Raw genomic sequence first — 21,643 nt, forward strand, 5'->3', positions numbered from 1 at the left:
AAACATTTTCCCTTTAAAATACCAGAAAATGTCAACATAACAAAACTGCTGCTTTGGACATGATCACACAGAGGATGGGTTCCCTACAGTACATAAATGAATAAGGGGAGAAGGATGGAAACATATATGTCCGTTTTATTTCATATATATGTATGCCAGAAAGGAACTGGGAAGTTACTAGGTCAGCCACCTCATTTTGCAGATGAATACAGTGAAGCCAAAGAGGTTAAATCACTCACTCAGGGCCATATTATGACAAAGCTAGAAGTTCTGAATTTTCCAACTATGGTTACCAGACCCCTCCACATACCCTGTAGCTTTAGGTTTCATGTTATACGCAGAAAAGTTACCGTTCATGGCCCAACCAGCACTATATCACACTGTTTCCCCTATATCCAAGGAATACATTTATTAAAATGTATTTTAAGGTACTAAAGAAAAAAGGAAGAAAGATCTAGGCAATTTTAAAGTATCTCTGCCTTCCCTTCTGCAATTATGACCTTCAGGGCATCCATCAATCCTACAGGCACATGTCAAAGAACACGGGAAAAGATACCTTTTCAGCTTGTTCTGTTGAAAGCATCTAGGTGAAAGAGCTATTAAGCCTTAAAATTTCACAAATTGTTCACATATTGTTCAACCAGGACCATTTTTGTGAATACCTCTCTAAGATGACAGAATAGGTAGTACATAATAGAGTCACTTGAGTGGAAAGAACTGTGGTTCCTGGAAAAGAAGATAATTGCTTCATAGCACTTATTGCTGAAGCTCCCACAGGCCTCCTCTTTGTCTTCCCAAAGTGACTTAAGGATTTGAGGATCTGCTATCATGGTGACAGATTGGAGGGTGTCCATTGCCCCTGACCTGAAGCTGGATGAGTGGAAGAAATAGGGAGGTCACCCAGGGCAATGGCAGCAAAGAGTGTTTTCTACTCTTTGTCCCTGGGCTCTAGGATAGCACTTAACGAGAAAAATCAATTGCAACCTTGTGAGTGCAGTCAGAACTGGAAACTGCATTTAAATTTGCCTACTCAGGCAGTCGGTCCCATTTTAAAGAGCTTTAGAGTCAGAGGTTTCTGTGACAACAGAGGTGGACGTGGGCAAAAATTGCTTTGCAGGGTAGTGAAGGCTAGCAGTGTTGTTAGATTGGCACTTTATGGCTGCCCAGTTTATGTGGGCTTGGCTGTAAGTAACCCAATGAACAGTGACTTTTTAAAAAGGGATTAGATTTTCTCTTATAACAAGGGTCTGGATATATGTGGTCCTGGTTGTGGTACAGATGCTCAATAATGTCCAAAAATCCCAGGATTTTTCTTTCTCCCCCGTCATTCTCAGAATGTTGACCTTTCATCCACGTGCTCATTGCTGCAGGATGCAAATTGGCCGTGTGCTACTTCAGGCCTCACATATGCATTCAAGGCAGCCAAAAAAAGGAAAGGGAGATAACAGCCATGTATGTCCATTTTATTTCCATGTATTATGAAACAAAAAGCTTTCCATGAAGCTCCTGCAGATTCCTCCATTGATCAAGTGAGGCCACATAGCCAACCCTAGCTACAAGGAATGCAGGGTACTTGGCAAGGGACAATGGGATTTACATGTTTGGCCAAGGCTAATTACTGTCACTTAAGGCTAGACACAATTGCCAGCCTAATAAAACTGATATTCAGTTAGCAAGAAATAAAGGGAAAAGAGATGTCACTAACTAATAGTGTAAGCCACTATAAATTCAGAATTGGCCTTTCAAAATAAGAAGGGCATGTACTGTATATTTGACAATAAGCAACTATGCATCCCTATACTTCTATACTCTCTAGTACATTATCATGTACCAAACAGGCACTTGAACATTTTGAACCACAGTTTGAGAATACTGTAATGACATACTCATTCAACAGTGACTTAGAGAAAGGTATAATGTGAAATAGTCAACAAAGCATTCAGTCTTAATGTCGTTGTTCACTTTGGGTATATCAGGAGATTGACAACTGCAGATGATTCAAGTAACTGATGCCAGGAGGCTACAAAGAGTTCTAGTCCTTTAAGCTTTCTATTAGGAAGAAAGTACATAAGAAAATAGGCATATTGATAAAATGCCTAGAATAGGACAAGTTGAACCTGTGTTCTAGTTTTACCACAAATGACTTTTTGCTTTTTCTCTAAGAAATTAAACTGCTGAAACATACTATCATGTTCACATTACAGAATTACAGCCCAAGTATGTATACAGTATATAGATTTATAAATGTCATAAAGACTTGAATCATAAAATGCTCTATGTGAAAGACACATTAAAGACCACCTCAGCCTGACTTTTTATTTTTCCAGATGAGGAATTGAGGTCCAGAGAAGTTGCATGATTTGTCTAAAGTTATATAGTTAGTTAGTATCTAGAAACCAGATAAACCTGAGAGATATTTTGAAAGAGCAAAGGAATGTCATTTTGGGAAAAGTGGGACAGTGAAGGCTGCAAGTGTGGTGATGAGAAAAGTAAATACACAGACATGAAGGGTCATACATTGCTAGTTTATGAATTATAAGTTAGAACAATTTAGGAATACAGGCTGACGTAAGCTGGTCCTTGGATGGAAGATGAGGTATAAGAAGTAGGCAATAGCATGATTATTTTATGAGAAATATGCTGATCTCAAACCTCCAAGGCCTGGAGTTCAGTCACTATTGAACTTCAGATGTTCCTTTTCACTATCACTTGCAGGCATTGTGCATGTGCTTTATGCTAGGAACTGTGCTAAGCATCTTATATGAAATCCTTACAGCAATCCAGTGATGTAGATATTATCATGACTTTTTACAAGTGAGAAGAATGAGGCTAAGAAAGAATAAGTAACTCACAAATTCACACTGCTAGAAACTGGTAAAGCTAAGTTTGGAATCCAGGTGTATCTGACCCCCAAGTCCCTGTTTATCACCATGCTATTCTCCTTTTTATGTTCAAAAACCAGATTCCCCCAATGCTTTGGAGAACCATAGAGCTTGGAACCTAGAGGCATCTTAGATGTCACCTAGTACAGTGCTACTCAAGAGGTGCTTTTCTGGCCAGGAGCATCACCATCACCCAAGATCTTGTTAGAAATGCAAGACCTCAGGCCCCACTCCACAGCTACTGAGTCGGAATCCCTGAGGGTGAGGCCTGGGAAGCTGTGTTTTAGCAAGATCACTAGATGATTTTTAGGAACACTAACATTTGAGAAGCTGTGACCTAGTGAATAGATACTAGTCCAGCCCCTTTATTTTACAGATGAAGAGATGGAGGTCTGATGACTTAAGCATGGGTATGGTGCCAGTGGAGCCTCAAGCCCTGATCTCCTGATTCCTAGTCCAGTGCACTGTCTGCTGTGTTCTGTGGTTTCCTCATTAGCCTCTCACAATGTGCATTGGTGCCTGTGTTGGAAACACTGGATGGCATTTAGTGGACTTCTGGCCTGACCCAGCATGTTCATTCATGTGCACATCAGGTTTCTCCTTCCATTCCTCCATGACTCAGACCAAAGGAATTTCTCTATACTCGGGAGGTCTTTTCCATATTTTCCCTGTAGCTCTCCTCTTCTTCATTATCATAATCATAGTATTATTACTTTGCCTTTTAAAACTACTTTTGCATTAACTCAGTATTTCATGTCAGTAGTTCTCAACCTTGACACTCTTTGTAATAACCTGGAGAGTTTAAAAAAGATACTCATCCCTGGGTCCCACGCCCAGAGTCTGATGTAATCAGTGTGGGGTGTGGACAGGGCGTTGGGATTTTTAAGAGCTCGCCAGGTGATTGCAGTATGCAGTCAAACGTTGGGAACTGCTTTTTCATAAGTCTCATTATTACCTGAGGAGATAGGTGGGACACACATAATCCTGTTTTTGTAGATAAGGAAGCTTGTGCTCTGAGACATTTAGTGTCTTAGAGGAAAGAGAATGAAATCATCTAGTGACACTTGGTGCAGACTGGGTTACCAGCTACTTCTAATAAATCTTTAAAGCCAGCAGTCAGGCTGTAAGAATGGGGAAAAACCTGTTTTTCTTTTCTGGTTTCTAGTGTTTTCTCGGTTTATGTTTCTTCACATGAGAAGGGAAAAGAAACAACTGTAAAGTGGTACCTGGGACCAAATGTTTATAACTGAAATTCCATGCTGAATCCCTTTAATGACGGGAGGATAATCATCAACTAGAGCAACCTGCCTCCTATTCCTCATAGCCCAGCATAATAATGGTCAGGGAGCATCAGGAAAACCAGATGGAAGGGACTTGCTCATTCTGCACCAGCACACATGCCCCATTTAGAGACCAATTAAGAAAATAACAAACCTGGCCACACTGGCTAAAAGAGCTCCTCAGTGGAGCATGCAAATATGGACATGCCTATCTTACATGCAGAATATTGGAAGAGAATTTATCTTTGTTGCTGTGTCCCTTTTCTGGGTAATCTAATCATTTAAATGATAATATGCAACACTTTTGCTTAATGCTTCCTCTCGCTGCCTTGAATATCATTGGGAACTTCTATTGTTCCTTTAGTCTAACGTCTCACCATTTCCAAAAGAAATCCTCTGCTGCAACCAGCCTCTCTATTTTCATAATCCTTTGCTACTTCAAGTGTGGTTGATGAACCAGCAGTGTCAGCCTCAGCATCACCACTGTTGTAACAAGGAGCTTGTTAGTAGCAGAATCCTGGCCCCACCCTAGACCTACTGAATTAGAATCTTTGTTTTTTATCAAAAGCCCCAAGTAATATGTGTGCACCTTGAGGGTTTTGAAGCATTGCCCCAATGCACAGGACTCCCCCCATCATCCAATAGGTTAAAAATCCTCTCTTCCCCATGCTTTCATTTACCCACTTCCTACTTGTCCTTCAAAAGCTCAGCTCATACTCCTCTTCCTCTGTGAGGCCCTCAATATTTACTCCATTCACGTTACTCCTTTAGTGTACTACTTTTAGGATTTAAATGAATGCTGAATATTTCATTATTTACATGTTTTGCATGTCTACTTAGTCTCATTATTAAGATCCCATGTTTCTCCAACTTAGCATAGGCTTTGCACATAATACTCATGAATTACTCAGTTTGTCAAGATCAGTTTCCTACTTGAAAGTTTTTCTTTAGCCCTATTTTGTCTCTTTAAGCTTGCTCAACACCTTCTCTGCTCATGATGTTCTCTGGAGGTCACTATGCACTATAAGAGTGCTCATGATGTTCTGCCTCAAAGAAGCTCCTCCAAATTTCTGTCTTCTCAATACCTTAAGTAAATCTTTATCTGCTACAGAGATTTCCTGAAAGGCCTGGCTCTTTCTTGTAACCTAGTGGGTTCCAAGTGAACTACAACCCCAAAGAGATATAGGAAGTAAAAATTTAACCACTTGTGAATATTGACTTTGTATAAACAATTTCTCTAACTTTTTAATTTGAAATGATTTGGACTGGACATTTTAAAAAGTAAATTTGATTTTGGGGATGAGATGTTTTTCTACTCTGTTCTGGTGCGCATAGGAAACTCAGGATCATCTTCTGCTGTTTCATGTGGGACAGGCCACGTGGTGGTATCTCTTTTGCTGGTCCCAGACCCTGAAGCAAGAGACACACCTCTGAGGCTGCCATCTTCCTGAGTTCCAGGCAAAAGGGAGGCACACATCCTAACGAACTGTAGATTCCCAAACCTGTCTGGAGGCCTGTTGTAAGGCTCCTAAGGCTTGGCATGATGGGGTGGAGGTAGGAAAGCAGGACACCACACTCACACTGACTTTCAACTTCTGATTTCTTTTCCATGTCAACTCATCCCACCTTGAACAGCTTGTATCTCCATCCTGAGTTTACTCAGAACTATCCTTCAAATCTATTGTTTTATAGTATCAATTTTAAGTATTAAAAATACCCAGGAGGCCGAGTGTGGTGACTCACACCTGTAATCCTAGCACTTTGGGAGACTGAGGCGGGCAGATCACGAGGTCAGGAGATCGGGACCATCCTGGCTAACACGGTGAAACCCCGTCTCTACCAAAAATACAAAAAATTAGCCGGGCATGGTGGCTGACGCCTGTAGTCCCAGCTACTTGGGAGGCTGAGGCAGGAGAATGGCATGAACCCGGGAGGCAGAGCTTGCAGTGAGCCGAGAGCATGCCGCTGCACTCCAGCCTGGACAACAGAGCAAGACTCCATCTTAAAAAAAAAAAAATCCAGGATCTAACAACCCACATTTTTCTTTATTGTCCATGGGTATCAAAAGTCATTTGTCTCATTCCAGTAGCTCTAACTTTAAAAAAAGGCATATAAAAAAGTCATTTTGATGTTTATTAGATAGTCAGATGGCTTCTTTCTTTCTCTAGGCAGAAGCCTATGCTACCAACAGGACGATGAGGCAAAGGATTGGGTGAAATAAATTGCTGGGCGAAAACATTAAGTTAATAGCAGATTCTTACTCTGTTACATATGTGTTTGCTGTGATATCAGAGTGACTCTGCATTCTATGCAGATGGGCACTCAGGGCATTTTGGACTATTACATGATAATGTTGGTAGTGCTTGAGCAAGGCCTAGGGTGGGAAGTCTAGCACCTCCTTACAGTTGTTTCAGAGTCTGTGAGGATTGCCTGTCAGGTAAGACTTAGAACTGTACTTCGACACTAATAATTCATTGTCACCTTAAGACGCATATTCCGTATATTGTAAAAATGTTTCCTTGGGCTCTATCCACTTCCAAAAACGTGTTTGGGGTGGTTTACAACAAAAATTCACCAATACAGTGAAACCATTAACCATTCAACATGGTTTAAGGTTTAAGAGGTAAAATGTTTATAGCAAAACCCCTAGGGTAAAGGAAGTTTCTGCACTAAGCACAGGAATTAACTCTGCCTCTTGGCCCTCAAGACTAAGACAAACTCTCATTTCACTTTGTTAGGTGGGCTATGAGGGTAGCTTATCACTTGGGCCTTCGTATAGAGGCGTTAGAAAACTGTGAACAATATCTTCAATAGCAGTTTTACAAAAGCTTGTCTTTTAAAAAAAAATCAACCTTTCCTTTATATAGAAACCAAAGCCATGATAGTCATAGTTACAAAAAATAATCTGTGGAAAGTCAGATTTATATATTCTAGATACATAGTGTTGTCAGGACCTAACCTAACATTGGGAAATTTAAAGAATTTATAGCTAATGTTTCTTAAGCCAGTGCTTCTCAAAATACCATCTGGTGATCTTTTTAAAATTCAGTTTCTTGGCTAGCCATATGCAGAAAACTGAAACTGGACCCCTTCCTTACACCTTATACAAAAATTAACTCAAGATGGATTAGACTTAAATGTAAAACCCCAAACCATAAAAACCCTAGAAGAAAACCTAGGCAATACCATTCAGGACATAGGCATGGACAAAGACTTCATGACGAAAACACCAAAAGCAATTGCAACAAATGCCAAAATTGACAAATGGGATCTACTTGAACTAAAGAGCTTCTGCATAGCAAAAGAAACTATCATCAGAGTGAACAGGCGACGTACAGAATGGGAGAAAATTTTTACAATATACTCATCTGACAAAGGTCTAATATCCAGAATTTACAAGGAACTTAAACAAATTTACAAGAAAAAAACAACCCTACAAAAAGTGGGCAAAAGATATGAACAGACACTTCTCAAAAGAAGACATTTACATGGCCAAAAACCATGAAAAAAATCTCAGCATCACTGATCATTAGAGAAATGCAAATCAAAACCACAATGAGACACCTTCTCATGCCAGTCAGAATGGCAATTATTAAAAAGTCAAGAAACAATAGATGCTGGTGAGGCTGTGGAGAAATAGGAACACTTTTACGCTGTTGGTGGGAGTCTAAATTAGTTCAATCATTGTGTAAGATAGTATGGTGATTCCTCAAGAATCTAGAACCAGAAATACCATTTGACCCAGTAATCCCATTACTGGGTATATACCCAAAGGAATATAAATTATTCTACTATAAAGACACATGCACATGTATGTTTATTGCAGTACTGTTTACAATAGCAAAGTCATGGAAACAACCCAAATGCCCATCAATGGTAGACTGGATAAAGAAAATGTGGCACATATACACCACGGAGTACCATGCAGCCATAAAAAAGAATGAGATCATGTCCTTTGCAGGGACATAGATGAAGCTGGAAGCCATCGTTCTCAGCAAACTAACACAGGAAAGAAAACCAAACACTGCATGTTCTCACTCATAAGTGGGAGTTGAACAATGAGAACACATGGACACAGGGAGGGGAACAACACACACCAGGTCTTGTTGGGGGATGGGGGGCACAGGGAGGGAACTTAGAGGACAGGTCAATAGGTACAGCAAACCACCATGACACACATATACCTATGTAACAAACCTGCACATTCTGCACATGTATCCCAGAACTTAAAGTAAAATAAAACAATAAAAAATAAATTAAAACAAATAAAATTCAGTTTCTAATTCACTGGGTCTGGTCTGGGGCCTGGGAATTTGAATTTCTATCAGGATACCTTTACTGCTGGTCCATGGACCACACTTTGAGGAGCAGATATCTCTTAGAGATATCAGAGGTCTCAAATGGGCTACTGACAGAAGTTTGAGGACAGATAATTTAAGACTGGACAGATATTCTGAGTCCTCCATGACTCAGACCAAAGGAATTTCTTTATACCTGGGAGTTCTTTTGCTAGTTTTCCCTTTAGCCCTCCTCTTCATCATCATTATTATTATATTGTATTACATTATATTATTATTACTTTGATTTTAAAAACTATTTTTGTATTCACTTAGTATTTTATGGCAGTAGTTCTTAACCTTGACCACTCTTTGTAATCCACTGGGGAGCTTAAAAAAGATCCCAGCCAGGAGCGGTGGCTCACGCCTGAAATCCCAGCACTTTGGGAGGCCGAGGTGGGCGGGTCGCCCGAGGTCAGGAGTTTGAGACCAGCCCGGCCAACCATGGTGAAACCCCATCTCTACTAAAAATACAAAAAATTAGCCGGGTGTGGTGGTGGGCACCTGTAATTCCAGTGACTTAGGAGGCTGAGGCAGAATTGCTTGAATCCAGGAGGCAGAGGTTGCAGTGAGCCAAGATCGTGCCACTGCACTCCAGCCTGGGTGACTGAGTGAAACTCTGTCTCAGGGAAAAAAAAAAAAAAAAAATCCCAATGCTGGGTCCCATGCCCAGAGAGTCTTCGCATGTACCTTATCATGCACCCTAGATGCAGATATCTTTGTTATTTTGACTGAAAGGATCTAGTATGGTAGGTAGGAAAGCTGATTGTTTATGTGAGGGATGAAGTGACAAATGAAAGGTTTGGCTTTATATTCATGTCTATTCTAATTAGGCTCTTTTTGCAAGAAACTGAGACTCTCAAATGATTAAAGGGAAAGGGAAGGAGTATGGGGGTGGGTATAGTATGGAAAATTGGCAGGAAGCCCTAAAGGGAGTAGCCCTAAACTGTTAGGAAGAGGGAGCTATTTTTCTCTACTTTCCTCTAACTTTCTCTCTTGGTATCATTGTTTCTCTTAGCATATCTGCTCCAGTCTCCTTTCATTCTCACTGCTGGGTGGTTTATTCTGTTTTTCTCCTTCACAGCCCCTGCTTACTCCCTGTTGACCTCAGTTTATGCATGGGCCCATTCCTGACCTGTCTTCAGCAGCAGCTGGGAATACTGACAGCTTCATTTTTTTTTTTTTTTTGAACATGCATTTCAAATTGTTGAGAGGAGGAATTTGATTGGCATAGTATGCCTTAGGACACTGGCACACCCAAGATTTAGTTGCTATTCGCGTATTCAATCAATGCTGATGGGGAAGGGGCAGGAGGTGTTTGATGCCTAGAAAAAGAAATATAGCTAGCAATGACTGCCACTTCAGAGGCGCTGTAGGTAGGACTCTTGCCTTGGGAAAGAGTCAATGGTGGTTTGGTCTCTTTATTCACTTTTTAAAAAAGAAAGTCATCTCTCCTCTGCATGGAGGTAGTTCAGTCATAACATGACTTTCAGGCAGGGCCAAGAAATATAGTATGAACTTTATTGCCCTCTTGTCTCTTCATACTCAGAGGCCAAACCAATAGGAATATTTCACAAGGTCAGTAAAGTGAATCAGTTAAACTAAACAAAATAATTTAAACCAAACCACCTCAGATTTGCTTTGTATTTTTGAGATATCTTCATTTATTTTAATTCAATGTAAAAAGAAAAGAACGTATTCCATCCAAAATATCAACAAATGCCTTGATCTTAGGGGCTACAACTACAGGACAGGGAATAATTTGGGTTTGTTTTGGTGAAGGCCTGATGGCCAGGGAGTCCCTCTCTGCCATTCCTAGTCATTTTTGTTCCCCCACTGGAAATGCTGCTCCCTCATTCCCAGGATCTCAGAGTGTCTCAAAAGCACATAGGCCATCTTCTTGGAGGCAGTGGGTGTGCTCATGCATGTGCTCCTGTGTACTAGAGACTGGAGGGATCTTTGAGAAAGCAGACACACAGGAGAAGAAGCTCAAGCCCTTACCCCAGAATCTCAACTCCCTTCTTCTTTCTGTACTATTTGTTCAGGGGCGAAAAATACTCTTCCTCAGTGTTCCCCACACACAGGCTTTTAATGGGCTGTGTTTCTAGTTTTTATTTGCTGATCAATAAGCTGAAGGGTAGGTCTTGTCTGTTCCCAGAGATAAAGAACTGCATGCATAACTGGTCTCTATCCAGCTGAACAAGCGCTGGTTTCTCTTTGTTTTTCACAGTGTTTCTGAGAGATAAGAGGAAACCACCCAGACATGATGCATGACCATCGGAGGTTTTGAAATAATATTTTATAAACTCTTTCCCTATTCTAAGCTGTGGATTCAGGATAGAAAGAAAGGGGGATGGCACCACATATAGCATAAGTTGATTTTTTTCTGGGTTAAAAATAAGCAGGCAAACACACACGTACACAGACATGCACACACACACATAACATATGAATAAATGTTCAACTGGGGAAATAATAAGCCAATTTTCAGTTATAGGCATGAAAGTCAAATAGGAAAAATTTTAGTAATGCAAATGAATACATCCCTGCAAATTCAGTGACTGCTTCCTGCCACAAAAACTGCCTCTGTCATATGGATTCAAAATCAATATTGAGCAGAGCCAGAATATATTCCCAGAAGACTATGGGATTCAATCAGGATAGAGTCCTATTAAGTGCATGCCCTTCAGGGGTTTTAGCAGGTTTCTGAGAAAGAGGGGTTGATTTGAGACAAATGATGATGCAAGATTTTAAGTAGTTAAGATCAGTTGGCACTGATAAAGGCACAAAGAGTAAATGTTTTCAACAGCAAATGAAAATTCTGGTAGCAATTTGAATGGGTGTGTGTATTCAATCATTTAGGAGAAATTTGCTATTAAGCTAAGGAAAGAAGACTTGGAGCTGATATGATAGGACAGTGGGGATGCCGCATAGGAAGATAGTGTCTTCGGGAATGTTAGGAGGAGTAAACTTAAGAGACAGAGAGAGTGGTTCATAAAAGGGAAATTTAAGTTGAAAGCCATGACATCATTATTTCAGCAAACAGGAAAAAAAAAAAAAAAAGAGGAGAAAGTTTCTTTCTATCTCTAGGCTCATGAGCTTTAGTTGCTCTATTGTAGACTCTTGTCTATATCTCATCTCCAGTGCTGGATGGTAACTTCCCTGTAGGGAAAAAATATGTCTTATGGTTTCTTGAATTTCTCCACAACACCTATTGTGGTACCTTACTGGAATAGTAGCTCAGTAAATGTTAATTGGCAGAATTAATAAATGGTGCCCTCATGAAGTAATTATTTTTCCAAATTAAATGCTAGATTTTGGGAAACCAAAACCAGATTATATTTTTTCCTTCTAATACCAGGTAAATCAGAGGAGCAATTTATGAATTAAATCATTAGAAACTTATTTCAAAAGGAATTGGCTGGTCTAATGCTGGATATTGGATAGGAAAATTAAACGTGCCAGTTTTAGGAGAGAGGCCAAAATCCAACGGACTTTTTATTGATCCCAGATTCATTCAATCAGACTAAACTTAGATGTTTTTTAGTTTTGGTTAATCTGACCAGTACCTGTCCTGTGCAGGTCTACCTTTTGGGAAGATTGGCTTCATGAGAGCACAGGTCCTATCTATCTTGCTCACTGTCATATCTCCAGCATCCAGAACAATCTTGCCTGGAATGTAGTAGGCGCTTAAGGAACAATCGCAGAGGGGAGGAAAAGAGAGAAGGAGGGAGGAAGGGAATAAAGAGCAAAGGGAGGGAGGGCTCTGAATCTCATACCAGTTAACCTGTCACTTATTTACTCACTCATCAGCTGTGAAGGACCCCCCTCAAATTCTGTGTTAGGTGCCACGGATACCAAAATTATGAGGTGCCACAGTGTTTGCTCTCAAAAAACCGATAGTCTAGTGAGAGAGAAAGAGAGAGATCTAACACAACAGAGAGAGATCTAACACAACAGAGAGAGATCTAACACAACAGTGCTGTGCACCAGAGCAAATGTCACTGTCATAAAGGGAGTGTGCCAAAGGGAACATCTAATTTGTCCCAGGAAGGGCAGGATACAAAACACATGGCTAACCTGAGCAGAATCTTAATAAATGCAATGATGCTTTGAAGGCTTGAGAACCTTTTAATGTCTATAATCCTAAAACCTACTGGACAGATTGAATAAAACATGGAAGACTACAAGTCATTACATTTTAGCCATTCTCTATTCAGAGTCATTTTGATGTTAGAAGTTATTTTGTGTTGACACTATTGGACTTTGGTTTCATTGAGGTAGTACAAATGCCTAGAGTGAGTCCGTCATACTGCAGCTTATCACAGAATCATGGCTTTATAAGTACAGTCTTTATAAGCACAGTCTAAATAACACAAATTGAAGATCCATTGTTTGGGCCAGACCTACATCGTACACCAGGAGTAACAGCTTTATTAAGCATAATCAGTTAGGACTATTTGTTCTTTTCTGAGCAAATCCTTGTTCCTGTGACAAGGATTAATGATATAACAACCATAAGGTAGTCTTTGTATTTTATAGCAACCTATAGCAATAAAGTTGTGTGTTTTCCACCGAAATAGCAAGTTTTCTAAAGAGGGCAGATTTGACGACTTGACAACAAAGGAAGAATCAGTGGTAAAAAAAAAGAATAAATTGTGGTTGACTAAGTTTATTTACATATAGTACAGGATACTGTGGATATGATGCTAGGCTTCTTAAGCAAAAAAATTCAGTGTCTAAGGAAAAAGGAGATCCTGCTTTGACTTCTACTTCTGGATTTCCTTATTCAGGTGCTGACTCCAGCACAGATCAAGTCAATTTGCCAGGCAATTCTGGACTCTGGGAAGCAGTATGCCATAAAGAAGAGGAAACCATTCCCCCTGATGTATTCTTACTATGGAACTGAATACTTGGGTAAGTAAAGGTGTTGGCATGGGCCTTTAGGATGGAGAAAGTCTCTAATATTAATACGGAATAAAGGCTGGAAGATTTTGTTTGGCCATAGGTCATTACGATTCATTTAATAAGAAATATTTTAAAATGTTCTTCAAAAACCTATACTGATAGATAACACAAATCACAAGTTAATATTTATTTTCATAGTCTACCTGACAGAAATGTAGCTATTTCAACAATTACGTTCACTCAAGACTAATATCTTTATTTTAGATTGTAAGCTTATTGGCCTAATTTTGCTGAAACATTGTGAAAACTTTTCACACACGATTGAAAGTAGTGCCTCTGAATAGAAAAGTAGGATTCAGCCACTAACATTTTAAAGTTTTTAATAGTAGTGGATTTATAACAGACTACTGCATTGTAATGGCTAATGGTGAGCTCTGGGCCATGCAAAAAAAAAAAAAAAGAAATTAGTTATTCCTCTTTTAAGTCCTTCAGTGCCTCACCATTACTATTGAGCAAGATTTGCAAGGCCCTTTATGGACCACCTGCCTCTTTCTCTAGACTCAAGCTTTATCTTTACCCTCCAGGTTCTGTCCAGCATAGTCTCCCACATGCAGTGTTCTCTTTCTACCTTTGTCCATGTTCCTTTTGCCTAGAATGCCCTACTTCCCCCAACCCCTTTATCTAATCTGTAATAATTATACCCAGATTTCTAGACTCTGCTCAAACATCATTAATCTGCTGAAAAGTGTTCTGTGCTTTTGGAAGAAGGGTTGTTGAATCCTCTCTGGAGAAATATTTACAAGTTTCAGGTTTTCTCCCAAAGCAAAACTGGGTAACATGCTGTCATCCTGCGCATACTTCTGTTGGAGCCCTTATTACACTGTAATTAGTGGCTTACCTGCCTAACTGCCTAAGCAGGCTTTGTGCACCTTCAGGATGGGAACTTTCTCTCATTTATCTTTGTGATTCCTAGACCTCACTACAGAGCTTGCACATAATTAGGGAACCCAAATGAATGAATGAATAGCTAATAAACAACTTCAATGAGTTTTCTCAAAGAAATTTTATATTTCTGTTTAAGTCTCCCCAAAATCAAGCCCCGAGACAAGGATTTGGGTGTAAAAGGTTTATTTGAAAGGTAATTTCAGAAAGTGTTGATAGAGGAGCAGAGAAATGAGACAAGAAAGAGAAAGAAGCTAATTGAGTGTGTAATAATGAGCAACTGTGGACAACTGAGGCTCAGTTTCCCTAGGGAATCTTAAAGACTTTATAGAACACGTCTCAGAATTGTTTCACCCAAGGGATGAAGAAGCTGGGGTATTCTTCCACCAACTCTCTGCTTTATTGATTGGCTTCTCCTAGAGGTGTTAATTCCCTAGCAATTCTGTCCTGCCCCTTTGGGCAGGGCATGCTCCTGTGGCCAAAGAAAGCCTCAGGCAAAATGATAGATGCTTGAGATATGAAGCAGGAACAAAGAGGCATCTGAATGGTGAGTGTAGATGAGGTGATGAGCCAGGGCACTGACAGTTTCTGCTATAGTCCCCTAATCTATTCCATTCATTTTTCTGGTTTTATTTTTTTGAGACAAGGTCTCCCTCTGTCACCCAGGTTGGAGTGCAGTGGTGTGATCATAGCTCACTGCAACCTCGACCTCCTGGGCTCAGGTGATCCCCCTGCCTCAGCCTTCCAAGTAACTAGGACTACAGGCTTGCTTCACTATGCCTGGTCAAATTTTTATCCTTAAATTTTTTTTTATAGAGTCAGGGTCTTGTTATGTTGCCCAGGCTGGCCTTGAATTCTTGGCTCAAGTGATCCTCCCACCTCAGCCTCCCAATATTTTTCAGGTTTTCTTTAGAGAAATTAACATTCTGGCTTTTTACATATATAGCTTAAACTAGATTTGTATCTAGTGCATAAATATTTTCCTGAAAAGCAATCTTTTTTTCCCCAACAATTTCAAATCCAGCAAAATAAAGATATTTTCAAATTTCATGATCAAATTTTAAGAGCAATAGAAATTTTGACTGAATACAAACTGTAAAACTGTTTCCGGGGAGTCAAGAGTTCTGAGTATGGCAAAGTAAAAGGTGCCTGAATGCAAAAACAAAGCTTTAAAATTATAGAGTTGAGTTTAAAGAGCAAGCCATCAGAATATATTGACCCTAGTACCACCCACTAATCAGGATTCTACTAACTGGGAATGAGTGAAAAATCCTAGAGGGACTGGACTTTTACCTTTGTTAAGCTAACTTCTTTTCCAAAGGCATGTTCAGGACTTTGCTAGTTCAATACCCATTGCCAGTTCAGAATTATCTTAGGAATTCTCAAGACTTTGCTCAGATGACACTCTCTGTATGGAACCTTTAGCATCCCCTCCACCCCTGAGGCCAAGTTAAGCTCTCCTCCATTCCTTCTATTAGTCCTTGTGGTAGTCATGGTTCTCTAGACAAACAGAATATGATTTATTATATAACTAAATGATTTATTATAAGGAATTGGCTCACATGATTATGGAGGCTGAGAAAGCCAGATCCAGGAAAGCCAATAATGTATATAAGTTCCAGTTTGAGTCCAAATCTGAAGGCAGGAGAAGGCCAATTCCCAGTTCAAAGACAGTCAGGCAGGACAAACTAATTTTTTCTTACTCAGACTCTTTGTTCTATTCAGGCCTTCAGTGAATTGGATGAGGTCCACCCACATTGGAGAGGGTAATGTGCTTCACTCAGCAAACAGGTTCAAATGTTATTTTTATCCAGAAACACCCTCACAGACACACCCAGAAGTGATGTTTAACCAAATATCTGGACACTCCATGGCCGAGTCAAGTTGACACACAGAATTAACCATCATACTCCTGGTACACATCTCTCACAGAGCACTTATCACCTCATGTTCTAATTATTTATTTACAAATCTGGCCATCTCACTGGAATGGATGGAAAGGTCTTCAAGGGTGTCAACCAAATCATGTTTATCTGTATAACCAGGGTTAGACAGTGCCTAATATGCAAGTGCTAAATGTAAAGGATTAAGTAAATGAATATCAATAACTAGTGTTAACATTACAAATGAGGGATTTAGTCTGTTTTGTGCAGTGATCTATCCTCTGTACCTAGAACAGTATCTTGTACAGAGTAGATGCTTAATACTTGTGTGTTGAATGAATGAATAAAAGAATAAATGTTTAGGATACCTAGACCAAATTATTTTCAAGCATTTTAGGAGCATTTTCATGAAAGCTACTGATATTTCAATTACAAAGTTTGAAAAGATCTCTTCTCTAAAACAGATATTGGTCAGAAAACTTTCTGTAAAGGGCTAGAGAGAGTAAATATTTTTGTCTTTCTGGGCCATATGGTCTCTGTCACAAATACAATGCTGCTGTTGTAGCCAGAAAGCAGCTATAGAAAATATGCAAATGAATGAGCATGGCTATTCTTTAATAAAACTTTATTTAGAAAAACTGGCAGTGAGCCATATTTGGCCTGCAAGCTATAGTTTGCTAGAAGCCTAGTTCTTAGGCAACTTAGTTATCACATTGCTATATGAGCTTTCAAGTAATATTGACATTATCGTTTTTTATCCTGTCGATCTTTTCACTAAATCAAACTAGCTGTCCTCCCAATTGTGTGAATTTTATGCCTTGTTTGTTCATACAGGGGCAGCTCATGGATTGTCGTCTATTCTTCAGATGCTTCTTTCTTACCATGAGCATCTCAAGCCCTCAGATCGGGAGCTGGTATGGCAGAGCGTGGACTTTCTCATGGAACAGGAACAAAATTGCAACTGGCCACCTGAGCTCGGCGAGACCATCGAGAGAGAGAATGAGCTGGTGCACTGGTGCCATGGCGCTCCAGGTCTCACACACTCTGTTATCTAAAAACATTGCCTTTCATCTAGGTTAGCCACAGGGAGGTTCCTTTTCTGAGAACTGAGGATATCTCATCTTATGTCATTACTATGTGAGATAAAAGGGTCGAGATGAAATTTTTCAAAGCCAAATGTCCTGATCAGTAAAACAACTTCTGAGAATGGTCCTCTACATTTTAAAAATATGATCTATATCTATTTGTTTATAAAGTTAAACTAACATTGTCCAATAGAAGTATAATATGAGCCACATATGTAATTTACATTTTTAGTAACCTCATTAAAAAAGTAAAATCAGGTAAATTAATTTTAATAGTATATATTATAGTTCCCAATGTACCCCTAATATTGTCATTTCCCTGTATATACAATTTAAAAATTGAGATACTTCACATTTTAAAAAATATTCAGTCCTTGAAATCCAGCATATACTTTATACTTATATCAAATGTCAGTTTAGACTAGCCACATTTCAAGTGCTCAGTAGCTACATTGGATAGTGCAGATCTGGAGCCTGGCAATTCAAAATGTGGCCCCTGGAACCAGTAGCACGGACAACTGAGAACTTGATAGAAATCCAGAATCTCAGGCCCCACCCTAGACCCACTGAATCAAAATCTACATTTTAACAGTATCCTTAGGCAAATCACGTGCACTTTAAAGGTTGGGATGCACTATTCTACAACTCTTCTTCAAATAAGAATTTCCATCAGTACCAAACAAGATGTCTAGAAACATGAATAGCCATCCCCAGTAAACTCTGTGGAATTGAGGCTAGAAATTTAGCAAACCCTATCTTTTCCCACTTTTAAGAAATTCCATCACACTGCTAATTAAGCCTTCAGAGAATGGGTAATTTGAAAAAAAGTTAGATTCAAATAAATAAGTCAATATTGGTTAGATGGCCAGGGGAGAGATTTAAAATACCAAAATAATACAAAATTCTTAGATTCTGAGTCGATTTAATTTTCAAGGCCATGCTTCAATCCCACAAGCACAGTTTTAAAATATATTTGATTTCTCTTTACTTTTTCACCTGAGTTTCATTACCTTTTCCTCCCATTAATTAACGGTCTTTAATCCAACTATAATTTCATTTTGGAGGGTACAGTTTGAGTTGATGAATTATAATCCCTGAAAGTATAGTATTGAGTTGATGAATAATGTAAGTCGCAGTGTATTGGTCATATTTTTTCTGCCTGCTACATTTACCTATCGAAGGAAGTTCAAAATGTGTGCTTGTACCAGTATCCATGCATCATGTGTTATGTCTAGGCTAACTTTTGCCAGTTATGATTTGAGCCCATTTCTTTTTAATTTGACCTTTTTTGGGGGAAAAAACAAGTTATTTACCATGCTGGAAATGATATTCCTTCTTGTTATGCTCAATTCTTCCATTTCTTATTTATTTTAATTATTCTCAGTGATGGTCTCTGGATATCCTCCAAGCATCCCAGCAAGGATCCTTGAATTTTGGAGACATCCCAATTTAAACACAGAGTATCTTAAAAGGATTCAATGTGCTAGTAAAAGTCCTGAAAAAAGTGGGAAGATAATCTACTAAAATGAATGACTGGGTCAGTTAATTGATGTGGGTGTCTTGCAGGGCAATTATTCCATCCTTTATGTACACTAAATACCATCTGTCTTTGTAAATCATTTATCATAACAGTGCAGCATAGGATTCATCACTTTGGAGACTATCTCCTCCTTTATCATTCATGTTCAGTATCTAGAGAAGATTAAACATAAGTTTTAAAGAAAAATCATTCAGTCCACGTATTCACTGGACTACCAAAACGAAACCAATTCAAAAATGAATAGAAAACGAAGTGGGGCCCATTATTTCTACCAACCCCTACCCCCACCTCAAGGGTATTGATCTTTCTTTGAAGAGGTGCTCTAAAAACAGCATCAAGATTGATTATAAGTCTAATAAGTGCAGTCCAAAGACCACCAAGATTTTGTAGAAGTTGGCAACAGTAAACTCTCCAAAAATGCTATGCAGGAAACGAACTATAAAATAATTTTCATTTATTTAAGGAAAACATTTTTGAGAGTAGATTTATGAACAGTGCAGATGGTTTGAGGCAGCAGACTAATTCTGTGATTAAAAGCCTGCCAGAAATAATCCACAACGTGGAGCTTCATTAATGATACCTTATCTGTTCCTATAATTGTTACCTACTGATGCTCCTTCAACCCACCTCCACAGGTGACAAGCCTAGTTATCATTTATGCAGTGTAGAAATAGTTCTTGACTCTAAGTTAATAACTCCAGCTTCTAATTTCAGCTCCAACACTAACCAGTTTACTGATCTTAAGAAAGGGTCACTTTGTTTCTTTTGTGCCTTTGTCTCTTTATCTGTGAAATGAGCACTTTGAGACTGAGTAGCAGAACTCAATCTTTTGATCACCACAGACCCCCTTTTATACTTTGGTCCCTTGCCATTCCTGAGGGTTGTGCCCCAAGAGCTTTGTGAACAAGACGTTTTTAAATACCTTGTGTGGCATATAGCTTTTTTTCTCAATAAGTCCTGTAAAGTATTACAGGAAGATTTATGTGACCCCTTCATAACCTTGACAATTCCGAAATACAGGACCAAAGTCATTTACAAAATCATTAAAACAAATGCTGTGGCTAAAATAAACTCAACTGCATTAGGTTACATCACTGCTGTGGTAACACTGACAGTGCATTTCCTTGATGCTGCATGAAGTACAGGTGTGGGTATTTTTTTAAAAAACTCATTTTGTAAAGGCTCTTGGGTAGGTGACTTTGAATAAAGAACAACAAGGCTTTTGCAGTACAGATATCATTGGTCATTAAGCTCTGTAGTGCACGCTGTACAATACATGCCTCAGCAAAATTACACAACCCAGAATGGACCTGAGTGGTGATTCTCCAGTGTGTTGAAGGTATACGTGCCAAGTCTGGCTGTCACAAGGTCCTATTAGATCCCATATTTTCAAAAGTTTAGTCTCTTAAAACATATTTATTAAGTAATAATTAATTCCTTTTCCCAGTTGCATTTGGCAAAGTCATACATCATTGCTGACTCAGGCTTCTTATCAATGCACAATAATTAGTGTTCCTATGATGAAATGATGTGGTTCCTGATTCCTATCAAAAGCAAAGAAACCCACCATTGCCTTTTTTTTTTTTTTTTTTTTAATTAAGTAGCCCTATTGTGGCTTCCATTATGCTGGGTTAGGAACCAACAGGTTTACTAAATTTTAGTTTAGAAGTTTTGCAAGGTCACTTCCATGTAACATTCTGTGATCCAGGATGCAGGAAGAGGCTCTTTCACCCTGGCCAGAACCACAGGATCAATACCTTTTAAGCTGTCTGGGGCTCATAGCCTGGTATAGCAATTAGATCATCTCACCCTTCTTCCTTCTACATCTCTCATCCATACCCCAGTATCAGCCTGTGCTGGGTTGAGAAATGGGGCACTTTATGGTCAACAGACATGCATGAGGTTCATGGCATTTGCCAGACACCATGCCACACACTAGTGTGAAAAAAGTGAACAAGATACAGTTTCTGCTCTTGAGTAGTTTGCACTGTATTAGGGGAGGCAGCCATGGAAATAGATAATTTTAATTGGGTTTTGTGTAAGTGCTAAAGTTTGTATAGGATCAATGAAAGCTCAGAAGGGTTCCTCATGCTGCCTCCAGGTCCGGGGAAGGCTTCCTGGAGGTTGTGATGCCTAAGGTAAATTAGCCAGATCAAGAAAGGTACAAAGTTTGTTCCAAGAAAAGTGAACCACATTGGTAGTAAGAAGCATGAAAGCACTGTAGGTGGTTTGGTTCTACTGAAGTGAAAAGTTTCAAGAAGGGAATGGAGGAGAAGAGGTGGGAAAATAGAAAAGGAGCTCAGTCACAAAGGGCTTTCTGTGTCATGCTAAGACATCTGGGTAATAGGAAGTTATTTAGTAGTTTAAGCAGGAGAATGTCATGGTCAGATTATGGTCCTAGAAAGGTCACTCACTCTGCCACAGAATGAATTTAAGGCATGGCAGACCTGGGGACAGGAGGCTAAAGCAATCATCTAGGAAGGACACCTAGAGCCTGAGGGAGGCCAACAAGAGCAGGGCCTTCCCACCCACCTTCCTTTGATTGGCTGTAATGCCCTCCTTCTTCACCAAGCTCTTTCCTCAGGGTCTAAAATTAGAGCTTGGTATCAAGAGAAACCTGTAAGGGAGCAGGGAAGCAGAATAGGCCAAAGAGGAGCATGTCTTACCTGGAGACTAGCTTCACCCTGAGTCTGAGGAGAAGCTAAGAAACACAGATTATATCAAGAAGCTGGGTCTCCCTTGAGGCAAGGAAGCCGATATTTTGTATCCCTGTGTCATCCCTGTGA

At 39.4% G+C, this 21,643-nt stretch overlaps 1 protein-coding gene across 2 annotated transcripts in view; it reads left to right on the forward strand.

Annotated features, from left to right (window-relative positions):
• Positions 1–21,643, forward strand: part of LANCL3 (LanC like family member 3) — a 95,504-nt gene that overhangs the window by 59,841 nt on the left and 14,020 nt on the right. For both annotated transcript variants that reach the window (XM_005593275.5, XM_074029451.1), the window contains exons 2-3: positions 13,293–13,416; positions 17,067–17,264. In XM_005593275.5, coding sequence (XP_005593332.1) covers positions 13,293–13,416; positions 17,067–17,264 — 322 coding nt within the window. The remainder of the gene's footprint in view (positions 1–13,292; positions 13,417–17,066; positions 17,265–21,643) is intronic.

Source organism: Macaca fascicularis, chromosome X (assembly GCF_037993035.2).
Source record: "Macaca fascicularis isolate 582-1 chromosome X, T2T-MFA8v1.1".
NCBI classification, from domain to species: Eukaryota; Metazoa; Chordata; class Mammalia; order Primates; family Cercopithecidae; genus Macaca; species Macaca fascicularis.